The sequence below is a fragment of the Botryllus schlosseri genome, chromosome 3 (assembly GCF_051294905.1).
Source record: "Botryllus schlosseri isolate E-star chromosome 3, Bs_hap1, whole genome shotgun sequence".
Lineage (NCBI taxonomy): Eukaryota > Metazoa > Chordata > Ascidiacea > Stolidobranchia > Styelidae > Botryllus > Botryllus schlosseri.
Window position 1 is genome coordinate 33853919 of NC_137238.1, and position 16231 is coordinate 33870149.

The 16231-nt window shown below is 40.1% G+C and overlaps 3 protein-coding genes across 4 annotated transcripts in view; all 3 read right to left on the minus strand.

The window, feature by feature from the left end:
* The window catches only part of LOC145435103 (kelch repeat and BTB domain-containing protein 3-like), a 273848-nt gene that overhangs the window by 192096 nt on the left and 65521 nt on the right, over positions 1 to 16231 (minus strand). The window lies entirely within an intron of this gene.
* LOC145435126 (uncharacterized) overlaps positions 1 to 16231 on the minus strand; it is a 114203-nt gene that overhangs the window by 90375 nt on the left and 7597 nt on the right. For both annotated transcript variants that reach the window (XR_013913713.1, XM_080312400.1), the window contains exon 2: positions 15839 to 15985. Coding sequence is in view for 1 of the 2 variants with exons in the window: in XM_080312400.1 (XP_080168526.1) it covers positions 15839 to 15985 (147 nt within the window). In the remaining variant the exon portion in view is untranslated. The remainder of the gene's footprint in view (positions 1 to 15838; positions 15986 to 16231) is intronic.
* The window catches only part of LOC145435119 (kelch-like protein 24a), a 106473-nt gene that overhangs the window by 49114 nt on the left and 41128 nt on the right, over positions 1 to 16231 (minus strand). The gene's annotated exons all lie outside the window — the stretch shown is intronic.

Consider the following 16231-nt stretch of genomic DNA (forward strand, 5'->3'; position numbering starts at 1 on the left):
CCATGGTATGCATATGCATATGCATAGATCGCGTGAATTTATATCACGAGTCGGTGTATATGCCGCAAAAATCATCTAGGACAAAAATAAACTACGTCCTTTCCTTTCATAACGACCGCGAAAATCGACCTTGAATCACGGTTACTGTATATAATTCCGAAGCTTATAGATTTTTGACTATCTTTCGGGTCATTATTCATTTAGCAATAGTCGTGAGGATACGGGATCTAATTACGGAAGTAGAGCCAACTCCAGTTAACTGCTTAAAGCATGCGACCCAGGGTTGTAATGACTCGAGTCATGACTCGACTCGAGTCAGTCTCGAGCCACGATTTTCGGATGACTCGACTCGACTCGAGTCATTTTCTCAAAATACGGAAATGACTCGACTCGACTCGAGTCAATCTGTGTATTGACTCGACTTGGACTCGAGTCATTGCGCATGACTCGAAGCAAGTCATTGACTCGAGATTCAGACGGCCAAGACCGACATTTCACTGGAGTTTCGAAGCCAACACACTATTGGGATTTCGTTTGTTGGTTCTGGTGCTTGAAAATGCGACCAGAAACTGCTAAAAGGGAGGAAAATTGATATATTATAAATGCGAACCATTCAATATCACCAAACAGAGTTAAAAAGTGGGTTTACGAAGACTTTAACTGGAAACTGAGCAGTCAACACAATGACTTGGACTCGGACTCGAGTCATAATACCATGACTCGGACTCGATCCTCTGTTCGCTGACTTAGACTCGGACTTAACTCGGTGGGAAGTGAAAATGACTCGAGTCAAAAATATAAAAATGAGATTGATTGTGACTCGGAGCCTTGTGACTTGGTTACAACCCTGTGCGACCCCCCAACCAAATTTACTTTTTGAGACTACACGTGAATACTTTTCAAAACTTTCAAGTAGTTCTGACACGTCTTGAAAATTAATACTTCTACTCATATTTACCTACTTGAGTAGCGACGCTGACCATATATGTACATGTGTTACGCATACACCTCACACTGCAATGCAGTACAACTTCACAATGCTACGATTAGTGCGGATGATTCCATTCTCTTGATCAGTGATTCCCAAGTGCGGCCCCGAGGGCCGCATGCGGCCCCCAGATAGCCTTCCTGCGGCCCCCAAAATATATTCAGAAATCGATTTATGACAAAAAATAAAATTTATATTTATAAAATACTCTTTTGCTAGGCTTGGCCTCTGTAGTTTTTAATTATACAATTGCAGGAAAGTTGTGAGTATAGACTGCTAACGTCACGTCACTGCTGTTTCAATGCAATGTGCCCTAAGTTTCCAGTTGAACGAGCAGTAGCTATAGATATAAATAGGTATTGATAACTTTCAAAACCGGAGGAAAATCCTGAAAAAAATGGTAAATTTTTCCTACTTCGTGGTCGCTTGACTAAAAAAGAAAAAGAGGCTTAACTCCCAGAAAATACAGTTTTACTTTCACATTAACAGGTTATTGACTGAAAAAAAAGGTAAACTTTCCGGTTCAGCTCCCGAAATATAGCCGCCGTAGCGTTCCTACAGTGCTGACTTAATGTATATTAGTCGAATTTGGCCCTATATGTAACCAAAATCCTCAAAAAAGAAGACAAAATCTCAAAAAAGAAGACATTTGGACGTCCTCCGGGGAGACTTTAAAAGAAATCAAAAAAGAGGACAAATCATCTTAAGAGGACGTATGGTAACCCTGTGATAACTAGATGTGCAACACGGGACTCACGGTTGAATACGCCGTGACAGACTTGGACAACTAGATAATTCTAGCTGTCTAATTTCACTAAATTAGATCGAAATGCCAGTAATCTAATTTGGAAAAGCTGAAATTTTTCTAGTTGTCCAAGTCTGCGCCGAGATGCATACTGCTTAGCCGGCTAAAAGCATCATCATCGGTAGTTCTATAGTCAGGGCCGTAACTGCCGCACCCCAAACCCCCCAATTGAGGGGGGCCGAGCTCGAAGGGGGCCCAAAATTATTTCGTGAATTAGCATAAATTATAGAGTATTTTTTGAAAATTTATGCAACTTTTTCAGAAGTTTTCCGCGCCATGCGCGATTTCAATTCGCCACATATCTTGATTATTGGGTACTCTTCCCCAAGAAAAAATACGTAAGATTTATAGAAATGGGCATATCAGCATTGGCCATGACCGCACCACAACGCACCAAGACATATAAAGTTTTAGGCCATGTAACATGTGACTCCAAGAAGTGTGTCAGAGCGATCGGCAGCGAGAAAGCCTTGGCCGTAAAGGACTGCTTTTATGCAGATTAAAAACTTCGAAATACCAAAAAACTTTGTTATATATACAAAATACATATAGGTTTAATTGTCCATGTAGGCGCCTAAATGACGGCGCCGAATTTTCTTGTCTTGGCAAACTGAACCTCACAAGACAATTACCATCCCGCAGTAAAGACAATTATATGCCAGTGAAGAAATGCCAATCTGAAATCGTGTGATCTTTCAGTTTAGTAGGTTTGGGCAATTCTACATTCTTTTATATAGCGGACAGGAGGTCACGAAATAACATTATGTAATGAAGTCGTACCTAGGGGTCCGCCCGCCCGAAGATGTTTAATTTTACGGGGTCAGCAGTTTCAAAGACACCTCTCACTCAGCTCTACCGGTAAATCTGATTATGTGGGCAAAGAGGACAATAATGCAATTCCCGATCTTATTCACCGATTTTATCATGAATTATGGAAATATTCGCACGACGCGCTAGTAGTATATAGGATCGGTCGCGAATCGCCATTGGTTCTTATGGGCCCGCTCGCACATCGCCGTGAAAACTCGTGTTGGCATATCGCGCTTTTAGACCCCCCCCCTTCCGCTCGCACATCGCCGTTGGTTCTTATGGGTGCGCTCGCATGTCGCACTTTCAGGTATAGGCATCTCTCGCACATCGCCGTGAAAACTCGTGTTGGCATATCGCGCTTTTAGACCCCCCTTTCCGCTCGCACATCGCCATTGGTTCTTATGGGCCCTCTCGTGACTTGCCGCGAAACTCGTGTTGGTGACCACACCCTTTTAGACCCCCTATCGCTGGTGACTTGCCATTGTTTCTTATGGGATCTCTGGTGACCCCACCCTTTCAGGTATAGAGCCCGCTCGTGACTTGCCGCGAAACTCGTGTTGGTGACCACACCCTTTTAGACCCCCTATCGCTGGTGACTTGCCATTGTTTCTCTGGTGACCCCACCCTTTCAGGTATAGAGCTCGCTCATGACCTGCCGTGAAAACTCGTGTTGATGACCACACCCTTTTAGACCCCCTATCGCTGGTGACTTGCCATTGTTTCTTACGGGATCTCTGGTGACCCCACCCTTTCAGGTATAGAGCTCGCTCATGACCTGCCGTGAAAACTCGTAGTGATGATGGTACCCTTTCAGACCCCCTATCGCTCGTGATGTGCCAATGGTTCTTATGGGATCTCTGGTGATGTGTCATTGTTTCTTACGCGGTCTCTGGTGATGTGCGATTGGTTCTTATGGGATCTCTGGTGATGTACCATTGTTTCTTATGGTATCTCTGGTGACGACACCCTTTCGGGTATAGGCTGCGTCGGTGATGTGCCTGTCATGTATTCTTACGGGATCTGTGGTGATTCGCCATGTGTTCTTGTGGGTGTGGCGGTGATTCGTACTTTCGGGTATATACATCTCTCGACCGGTGTTGAATATGTATCAAGTAAATAGTCATGTGAATGAATCTTTGTTAATGTGTATATCGTGCCGCACAAACGGAAACGCTGTTTGTTGTGAGGATTAAGCAGTGCGACCTATATTTCGAATGACCTGCGCGCTGAATTGTTTCCGTGCAGTCGTGTGCTACTATCGATTATTACACTAATGCAGTCAGTGCGAAATAGTTTGCTAAATCTAGGAATCAGTCGCATGGTGTTACTTTAGTAATTAGTTTACCACAGAACCGGCGTAGCCGGTGATTCGAATACCGACAAATTTTCACTTATTTCTGACCCAACCCGAATCCTCTGCGAAGTTGACGCTTATTCAAAAAGGTGTGAAATAATTGTAAAATCCTAATCCGAAACCGATTATTTCGTCTTTGGCGTAGTGTGCATTGAAATAGGATTGACAAACATGACTAGCAACTTCCCCACAGTCCCGTTTCGATATTATACACACATTGATTTGAAACAAGTAATGTAACATTACAACTCTATTCCCGATCCAGCTTTCCGTTTGTCAAAGAGACATTTTAACATCTTACCATACTCAAAAGAATTATTCACAACATTAACAAGTGTTTAAAATCTAGTTTTCACTTACTTGGCTATATCAGTACAACTCGCAAACTTGAATTAATTCATCTGGTTGTATTGATAGGACCGATAATTTTTATCCAACTGTAAAGTTCGTTATACTATTCTGTAAGACAGAGTATTTACTAATCGGTGCATATACGATTTGACTTGGGCATATTATATTTTGAGTATACGAGATTTGAGTGTCAGAACAATAACTGAGAATTAAATTATCACAATTGAATCCATATACGACAGCGTAAAAGATATTGGGATGTCAGCATCTCTTTACGGTTATAGTTACAACCACATTACCTAATTTACCCGACCAACTCGTCATGATCATTCCCGAAATCAACACAAACATGACTACTGACTTGAGTCAACCACAAAACAGCATCAAGTTTTAAATCCGCTTGTAGCTTACGGCTTATTTGAATGCGGTTTATGTTTTGTTGTAATTAAGTGTACGGAAATAGTATTACGTCTCGACATCTCACCATCTTACCATACTCAAAGAGTCAACCACGAAAACATTTTCAAGTAAATCCGTTTGTAACTTACCCAACCAACTCAAACAGTATCAGTATGAAAAACAGCCAAACATACACGAATCCATACAATCACTAAAACCTAAAATCCATAACAAGCCTGGTTGTATTCATATATCCCTACACATCTTTTTTTATTCAGCTTGAAAAGTCGTTACTATTCTGTAAGATAGAGGAATTACTACGCGGTATATTCTGCAAGACAAACTAATTACTACTCGGTATATTTTGTAAGACAAAAGTAATTACTTCTCAGTGTCGGCGACTTGAGATTAACATAATATGTTTGAGTATACGAGATTTGAAAGTCCGACCAACGTAGTTGAGAATTCATTTCTTACAATCGAACGATGGTGTTATATTCAAAGTTATCATGCTGTGAACATAAGGATTGACACATTGATTTGACATATGAGATTTGTAATAGTTGATCATTACTTTATTATAAAATTATTTGCGTTAATTAGACCCGGCGTTGTGGTAAATGTTATGACAGCAACAGACTTTTCAGTACCAATGTTATTAACATATTAAGCTGTAAAACTATGTGTGTCTGAAATGTTCTTGATAGGAAAATTGCTCCACCTTGGTAAAAATCACTCTGCGTATCGCGGATATCAGAAAATATTTCCAGTAACCAAGACTAAAGATGAAACGACAATATCGGTATTATTACATTCAACAATCAGTACAATTATTAAAATCTATCGTTTGCGATAAACAGCACTAAAGATGTAATAATTCCAGTATTCATACATTGAACATCCGATACAAAATGCTTTATTATCCCGATTCCCAACGGGTAATTGAAACGACTAAGTGTAGAATCAGTATATCAAAATATCGTTACTATTGAATCCAACGATTTATTGTCGGAATTTGTGACAGAGAATTGAAACATATGCACTTTACAGAGTGTGAAAATATCACTTTGAGTATCGAGTACCGTTCGAAGCTAGCGATCAATTCTTAATCATTTCAGTAACTCCCCATTGTGCGTGCTAAATGTAAAATATCGCGAGGTTATACACTCTAAGACTTTGATTATTGCAAAAGTAAATTGTGATATGTTTGTTAGATGCATCCAATTCAACTAGAAGTGTCTAGTGCCCAACACTCGTAATATCGAAAAAGTACTTGCCACACTGTTATTTGCTAAACGTGTTTTGCATTGTTGTTCATTTCTAGTATTGATTGAAATCATTCTCGAGCCCTCAAATAATAATTCCCGACATGAAACCAAGCCGCTGAAAGTCGTCACCATCACGAAGAAACAATGTGTACGATGTTTGTCAAATGTGTCCTACCTGACCAACAGAAAACAATTTTCACTCACTCGAAATGAAACCAATGTGATGGTCTCCATTCGATATTTTGTTTGTGTCAAATACTTTGCAATGAACACATTTGCGTGGTTGAGCTTTACATCATCAAGCTGTTATTTGTAAATCAAGATTTCAGTAAACTTGTAAATGTATCGTTTAACTAACCGACATTTAGTGATTGGGGAACATACCAAACGATACACATCCATCTCCGAAATACTGCATTGATCTTAATTTCCATCATCGTGATAATCGAAGTACATTTCTTTCGAATTCGTAACAACCGGTGTTTCTACGACACGATAAATTTTTGACAAGTTATGCTTAGAAGATTGGTTGCATATCGCGAAAAAAATAATATACCTCTCATATTGACACTGTTACTCCATTGATCGATATTTTCAAACGAGTAAAATTTATTACTTTAGTTTCTCCGCTTAATGTAAATGAAAACTCAGCCGTCTTTTAACATCACAAAGACATTGATAAAAAGTAGGCAATCAAACACAACACTTTGTACGACACTAATTATTGTTCCACACATCTCATTTCATACTAAGTGTATACGAAAGATATTCACGACACACGAAAATATTCCCATGCTACAAACCTGTACCTTGTAATGTTACAACACGATAACACCATCGAGTAAATCAGTGAACGGTGCCAAAATATCGATGTAATAGCGCGGACTCAGAGTCATTGCAATGTGGCTTATTGGTATTGTTATCGGGTGTGATGACATTCGATCTACATCAAAACTACCGGCTATGATATTGTCTGTGGATCGATGTTTGTATACCAACACATTGCATGCAATGTCACACACCTCCATTTACGCGTATACTGATGTGGGCAAACAAGCGCGACGTATGTCTGGATGGTATTTTTTCGTGGAAACACAGGGTGTAACATGTTTACTTTGAATATTGTTCATTGGTTTATCGATTCAGAGTTGATATCCGGATCCGGTTACATACTTTATCAGGGTTTCCGATTTCAAACTGAATGTCGAGACATACATGACCAACAAAGACACAATATAGTAAACACGCGGGGGAAAACTCGACCTGGAGTTGCTATCGCGATGGGTGACATAAATCCAACCGTTATCCACATACCAACCATCGTCAAGGAGGTGTTTTATTCAGACATTTTGACTCTGGAAAATCCAAAGCACGAACCCGGACATCACAGAACTATCGAAGCCTATTGTCCAATTTTCCAAAAACATAAACGTCGATGTACAACAGCACATTGCATGTGGGTAACCGATGATTTTGATGGGTTGCATCAGCACAAGTGAATATGCGATTACACAAATGTATTGGAGTTGTTGTTGGTGTATATTTTGTCGCTATCCGTTGTAACAATATACAAAAATATCAAATTGTCAGGTGTGTTTGTCAGATTTCAAAACGAAAAGGCTATTGTTACCCAGGGAAAAGATAGATTTCCAAGTGAAAACGGTATTGGTACTCGGGTAAACGACAGATTTCCAAGTGAAAATGTATTGTTACAATGGGTAAACGCCAGATCTCCAAAGAAAAATGATATTTTACTCAGGTAAACGACGACCCGCCGAGTGAAATGGTTTGTTGCTCAGGGAAAAAATATATTTCCAAGTGAAAATGGTCTGTTGCTCAAGGAAAAAATATATTTCCAAGTAAAAATGGTCTGTTGCTCAAGGAAAAAATATATTTCCAAGCGAAAAAGGTTTGTTACCTGGGGGGGGGGAAATATATTTGCAAGTGAAAAAGGTTTGTTACCCAGGGAAAAATAGATTTCCAAAGGAAAGGGGCTTGTTACTCTTGGAAACGATAGACCCCCAAGTGAAAATGTTTTGTTACTCTGATTAAACGATAAATCTCCAAAGAATAATAGTATTTTTACTCAGGTAACGACTGACCTCCAGGTGAAAATGGTAATTTTACTTGGGTAGGTATCGTATGTTTAGTGTCGTTGGTGTTGTTAAACGTAGCTGTCGAGTTGTACAATATACTTGTCATGAGTCTACAATTACGAAAGGAGAGAATGAAATTGCTATTATGAGTGCCAGAAGGTTGTTGTATGTAGATTTGACAGTAACCCTATCATTCGCATATGACAAACACAATCATGGTCATTAACTAACTTGCTCGGTCTCGATCAATGCCAAAGAGATGATTAGTTTTTTGAAACCGTAGCGAAGACCACATGTAAATCTATGCGATAGACTTCTATCTCCTTACATTCAGTCGCGTCGTGTCCATTTTAATACGGATCCCACATATATGACATGCACACACTAACGCCGTAAACAGAAGTCGATGATTTTGATTAATAAAAATATTTCTTGACTACATCGGAATGTCTATGTTGTAGAAAGTAAATACTTTTATGGTGTTGTGTGTTTAATGAAAGCGATTGGTTACAAGTATGTTTTGGCGGAATAAAATTTATTTTTCTGTATGTGACAGTTTGTGAGGAAATGAAAATAGATTCGTGGTTTTAATTGAATTGTGACTGTGTTGTTTTAATGTACGTTTCAACAGGTAGACTTGACACTGAACAACAATTCGACACACAAAACATATTCGTTGTATGATTTGTCACAGGTGCTCAAAGGGTTAGGAATATTTTTGTATGATAATATCTTCTAGCTGTTTTGTTGTGAGGGCAATCATGTGATGACTCAGCACTTTTCGTTAGCAAAGTAGATTGATCTATGTGAAAGATGGAAGGACCGTGACTAGAAAACATATGTACTTTCTTGTTGGCGTAGCTGATTTACTGCTATGGTATTGACATAACCCTCTGGAAGTGAGTATGCTTTTCTTCCACGAAAGTTTACGTGGTTCCGTTGTAATAAATTTGTGTTAACTAAACTCGGATGGATACCGCAATTGTGCTGGACTTACACATGGTATTCGCATACTGTACACATACAAACTTTTGTGTAAACAACTCTGATGTTTCTGTTAGTACGAGTTCTGTGTTGATTATTAAGATACATGAACACCCGTTCAGACAATAAAGTTCTTGTGATATCGAAACAGTTTGTAAGCACCACCAATCATTGTACAGGTTTGTAGCATGGGAATATTTTCGTGTGTCGTGAATATCTTTCGTATACACTTAGTATGAAATGAGATGTGTGGAACAATAATTAGTGTCGTACAAAGTGTTGTGTTTGATTGCCTACTTTTTATCAATGTCTTTGTGATGTTAAAAGACGGCTGAGTTTTCATTTACATTAAGCGGAGAAACTCAAGTAATAAATTTTACTCGTTTGAAAATATCGATCAATGGAGTAACAGTATCAATATGAGAGGTATATTATTTTTTTCGCGATATGCAACCAATCTTCTAAGCATAACTTGTCAAACATTTATCGTGTCGTAGAAACACCGGTTGTTACGAATTCGAAAGAAATGTACTTCGATTATCACGATGATGGAAATTAAGATCAATGCAGTATTTCGGAGATGGATGTGTATCGTTTGGTATGTTCCCCAATCACTAAATGTCGGTTAGTTAAACGATACATTTACAAGTTTACTGAAATCTTGATTTACAAATAACAGCTTGATGATGTAAAGCTCAACCACGCAAATGTGTTCATTGCAAAGTATACAAAATATCGAATGGAGGCCATCACATTGGTTTCATTTCGAGTGAGTGAAAATTGTTTTCTGTTGGTCAGGTAGGACACATTTGACAAACATCGTACACATTGTTTCTTCGTGATGGTAACGACTTTCAGCGGCTTGGTTTCATGTCGGAAATTATTATTTGAGGGCTCGAGAATGATTTCAATCAATACTAGAAATGAACAACAATGCAAAACACGTTTAGCAAATAACCGTGTGGCAAGTACTTTTTCGATATTACGAGTGTTGGGCGCTAGACACTTCTAGTTGAATTGGATGCATCTAACAAACATATCACAATTTACTTTTGCAATAATCAAAGTCTTAGAGTGTATAACCTCGCGATATTTTACATTTAGCACGCACAATGGGGAGTTACTGAAATGATTAGGAATTGATCGCTAGCTTCGAACGGTACTCGATACTCAAAGTGATATTTTCACACTCTGTAAAGTGCATATGTTTCAATTCTCTGTCACAAATTCCGACAATAAACCGTTGGATTCAATAGTAACGATATTTTGATATACTGATTCTACACTTAGTCGTTTCAATTACCCGTTGGGAATCGGGATAATAAAGTATTTTGTATCGGATGTTCAATGTATGAATACTGGAATTATTACATCTTTAGTGCTGTTTATCGCAAACGATAGATTTTAATAATTGTACTGATTGTTGAATGTAATAATACCGATATTGTCGTTTCATCTTTAGTCTTGGTTACTGGAAATATTTTCTGATATCCGCGATACGCAGAGTGATTTTTACCAAGGTGGAGTAATTTTCCTATCAAGAACATTTCAGACACACATAGTTTTACAGCTTAATATGTTAATAACATTGGTACTGAAAAGTCTGTTGCTGTCATAACATTTACCACAACGCCGGGTCTAATTAACGCAAATAATTTAATAATAAAGTAATGATCAACTAGTATAGGGTTGCCATACGTCCGGAATTTCCCGGACATGTCCGGAATTTCACTGAAAAATCTGCGTCCGGGAGGAATTTCTAAAATATGCCTAAATGTCCGGAATTTTAAAGGCTTGAAGCAGACTCAAAAGTTTTTCGTAAATCAACATAAACAATATTATTTTCAAGCAGATTTCTGCTATTCAAAACTGTTCTTCGCGCCGCGCGCGAGTTAATACAACGTATAATGATATTAGTGTGTGCTCCAGGCACTACCATCGCCAAAAATGCAATCAAAATAAATATAAATAACCATCATTTACTGAAATAAGTGTGATTGTAATCGCAATTATAAGCTAACGGTATGTTAAGGCCGATTGGATGCTTCAATCACAGACATTGGTTCCAAATCTTGGGGTCGTCCGCCTTTATCTGGAGATCGCGATGACGTTGGACGTAATCAGCTTCCTAGGCCGTGAGTAAGGTTGGGCAAGCTGAATTTTTTTAGTAATCAGCTTATCAAGTTTTGAGCTTTGCCACGGAACATTTTCAAGTGGGAAATGAGGTCGCGAGCATAAAAGGATGGAAATCACCGGATGTGCAACCTGCTGGTGTATTTTATAGTAGCCTAATATATCAAAGAATCAATGTTATTGACAGAATTCATACATAAAATTTAACAGCCAAATGCTTATAGTAAGTGCCCAACAAGTTATATCGACTACCCTATGGTGGGCCCAAGATCAGTGCGCTTTGGACGCAAGCGGGGGGAACAAAAATGTTGTTTCGGAACTGATTAAAACACATAAACAGATAGCCGCACCGACCTAACTGTAAGGCCAGACACGACCCGCCAGATGATTTCATCCGGCCCGTGGAGGAATCTATTGCAAACCCTAGCAAGTAGCAATCACCAGAGCTCACATTACAGATGGCCCAATTCATGACCTATGTTCCACTTCATTACTGTATAGTGTATACCAGGGCTGGCCAACCTTTTCAGCCAAAGGGCCACTTTTGATTGACGAACTATTGCGCGGGCCACTAGCCGCGCCAAGCGCGAAAATTTTTCGAAGTTCATAGTTCAATAATATTGTCACTTGACTATATTGCGGGCCTGCTGTAGGCTATATCGCTGGGCTCAGTTTGCAAGGAATGGGCTATTCGGCGCCCGGACAAACATGCGTCAATCATTTTGCGCCTAGGTTTCATAGTCGACGGGGTCTTTCTGTGAGCGCAAACGCAAGGTCGCATATGTTGAACGACACTTTGTCTCGTAATCGCGAATATAGCTAGACTCAATCTGATGCAATAGGCGTTCTTTCATTTTCACAAAGGGGTAACAATATTAAAAGCAAGAAATCGAGTGACAACATGTTACGCGAAGCGTGTAGAAGTTTTTACTTCTGATAAATCTATCGCAAATTATTCTGCTATATTGTGGTGTACGAAGATCTACCAAAATGTGACTGGCTCATGGACCTGCCAATGCGTCGGAACTGATATTTTAGTCATCACATCTCAAGTGTGGCGGCCAGACTAATCAAATTTTTGTTTGGCCTTGCAAGTTCACAATCGGTGCAATCCATTTTTGATAATATTACTAATTTCGAAAATTACCTCGCGGGCCACTCAAAACCTTTTCACGGGCCACGGGTTGGCCGGCACTGGTGTATACAGTCGATGGGCAATGCTTTCCTAGTGTGACGTCATATTGACGGTCAATGTGTTACATCTCATTTTAAAATCCGCTAGTGGGCGCTAAAGAGCGTCCGGAATTTGCTTCACAAAAATATGGCAACCCTAAACTAGTACAAATCTCATATGTCAAATCAATGTGTCAATCCTTATGTTCACAGCATGATAACTTTGAATATAACACCATCGTTCGATTGTAAGAAATGAATTCTCAACTACGTTGGTCGGACTTTCAAATCTCGTATACTCAAACATATTATGTTAATCTCAAGTCGCCGACACTGAGAAGTAATTACTTTTGTCTTACAAAATATACCGAGTAGTAATTAGTTTGTCTTGCAGAATATACCGCGTAGTAATTCCTCTAACTTACAGAATAGTAACGACTTTTCAAGCTGAATAAAAAAAGATGTGTAGGGATATGAATACAACCAAGCTTGTTATGGATTTTAGGTTTTAGTGATTGTATGGATTCGTGTATGTTTGGCTGTTTTTCATACTGATACTGTTTGAGTTGGTTGGGTAAGTTACAAACGGATTTACTTGACAATGTTTTCGTGGTTGACTCTTTGAGTATGGTAAGATGGTGAGATGTCGAGACGTAATACTATTTCCGTACACTCAATTACAACAAAACATAACCCGCATTCAAATAAGCCGTAAGCTACAAGCGGATTTAAAACTTGATGCTGTTTTGTGGTTGACTCAAGTCAGTAGTCATGTTTGTGTTGATTTCGGGAATGATCATGACGAGTTGGTCGGGTAAATTAGGTAATGTGGTTGTAACTATAACCGTAAAGAGATGCTGACATCCCAATATCTTTTACGCTGTCGTATATGGATTCAATTGTGATAATTTAATTCTCAGTTATTGTTCTGACACTCAAATCTCGTATACTCAAAATATAATATGCCCAAGTCAAATCGTATATGCACCGATTAGTAAATACTCTGTCTTACAGAATAGTATAACGACCTTTACAGTTGGATAAAAATTATCGGTCCTATCAATACAACCAGATGAATTAATTCAAGTTTGCGAGTTGTACTGATATAGCCAAGTAAGTGAAAACTAGATTTTAAACACTTGTTAATGTTGTGAATAATTCTTTTGAGTATGGTAAGATGTTAAAATGTCTCCTTGACAAACGGAAAGCTGGATCGGGAATAGAGTTGTAATGTTACATTACTTGTTTCAAATCAATGTGTGTATAATATGGAAACGGGACTGTGGGGAAGTTGCTAGTCATGTTTGTCAATCCTATCTCAATGCACACTACGCCAAAGACGAAATAATCGGTTTCGGATTAGGATTTTACAATTATTTCACACCTTTTTGAATAAGAGTCAACTTCGCAGATGATTAGGGTTGGGTCAGAAATAAGTGAAAATTTGTCGGTATTCGAATCACCGGCTACGCCGGTTCTGTGGTAAACTAATTACTAAAGTAACACCATGCGACTGATTCCTAGATTTAGCAAACTATTTCGCACTGACTGGATTAGTGTAATAATCGATAGTAGCACACGACTGCACGGAAACAATTCAGCGCGCAGGTCATTCGAAATATAGGTCGCACTGCTTAATCCTCACAACAAACAGCGTTTCCGTTTGTGCGGCACGATATACACATTAACAAAGATTCATTCACATGACTATTTACTTGATACATATTCAACACCGGTCGAGAGATGTATATACCCGAAAGTACGAATCACCGCCACACCCATAAGAACACATGGCGAATCACCAACACAACCTATACGCGAAAGCACGACATGCGAAAGTACGACGTGCGAGAGATGCCAATACCCGAAAGGGCAATTCACGGCCGCACCCATAAGAACACATGGCGAATCACCACAGATCCCGTAAGAATACATGACAGGCACATCACCGACGCAGCCTATACCCGAAAGGGTGTCGTCACCAGAGATACCATAAGAAACAATGGTACATCACCAGAGATCCCATAAGAACCAATCGCACATCACCAGAGACCGCGTAAGAAACAATGACACATCACCAGAGATCCCATAAGAACCATTGGCACATCACGAGCGATAGGGGGTCTGAAAGGGTACCATCATCACTACGAGTTTTCACGTCAGGTCATGAGCGAGCTCTATACCTGAAAGGGTGGGGTCACCAGAGATCCCGTAAGAAACAATGCCAAGTCACCAGCGATAGGGGGTCTAAAAGGGTGTGGTCATCAACACGAGTTTTCACGGCAGGTCATGAGCGAGCTCTATACCTGAAAGGGTGGGGTCACCAGAGAAACAATGGCAAGTCACCAGCGATAGGGGGTCTAAAAGGGTGTGGTCACCAACACGAGTTTCGCGGCAAGTCACGAGCGGGCTCTATACCTGAAAGGGTGGGGTCACCATAGATCCCATAAGAAACAATGGCAAGTCACCAGCGATAGGGGGTCTAAAAGGGTGTGGTCACCAACACGAGTTTCGCGGCAAGTCACGAGCGGGCCCATAAGAACCAATGGCGATGTGCGAGCGGAAGGGGGGGGGTCTAAAAGCGCGATATGCCAACACGAGTTTTCACGGCGATGTGCGAGAGATGCCTATACCCGAAAGTGCGACATGCGAGCGCACCCATAAGAACCAACGGCGATGTGCGAGCGGAAGGGGGGGTCTAAAAGCGCGATATGCCAACACGAGTTTTCACGGCGATGTGCGAGCGGGCCCATAAGAACCAATGGCGATTCGCGACCGATCCTATATACTACTCTCGCTGTCTCACTAAACAGTACAAGTTTAATTTCGTGGCACAAGCGAACAACGTGATGCGGGGTCAGTATATCACCCTATTTGAGCCCGGGGTCCTGACGAAGTGCTGTTACGTTCCGGAGATGTTTAATTACTATTCAGGGGGCCTAAACCTTTTCAAACACACCTCACTCAGCTCTACCAGTAAATCAGATTACGTGAACAGAGACAGGATGAAAATTGATAGCAATAATACATGCAATTCCCGATCATATTGACCGATTCAGTCATGAAACTAAAGAAATATCTCGCGCTTCGCGCGTTTAGGCGAGAAAAGCTGATTCACTCAACGGACACCCAATGCAGCAGATAATTAGCGGTAAACAGTGTACAGTTTTGAAATCTCGCCAGGGCAATAAAACTACTCCGAAATAGCCATGATGACTGTTTGGGTCCGTTTCATAGCCGTAGTATTCGTGCGGCCCCGACCGTACTCTGAAATTCTAAATTTGGCCCTCACACCGAAAAAGTTTGGGAACCACTGCTCTTGATGGTTACAAGCCTGATGTGCGATGGTCTTCATATTACATGTGAGGGTTGGGTCGTTCAGTGTCTCGACACACACAAGAAGGTATGATGCATTTTGAATGCGCGTCCGTAGAATGACATAGACTCATAGACTGACATAGAATGACATAGACTCACTTCCATCTCCGAATTGTGTCTTGCATCGCAGAGATAACTTGTCATAAGTTGTTGTCCGTCGCACGTCGTCTATGATTTTGAAGCATTCCATTTTCCCATTTATTACCAACTGAAGCGGGCATTTGTCGTCCAATATTGAGAAGCGGCCTGCATATTAAAATAGAATCTAGACCTGGACTAGGCAACTTCGACATCGCAAAGAGCCATTTTGACCCATTTTTGACTAAAAAAACTTTCGTTTGATCCCGAAAGTGATGCGTTCAGTCCTAACACGGCATTTGTGTAGGTAAGTATAGGTAATTAGATTTCCATCTCCAACTAGCCGACACGTTAAATTAACGTATAGAATTCACGATATTCAGTAACAGAGGTGTGCAAGTGAAAGCCATACGA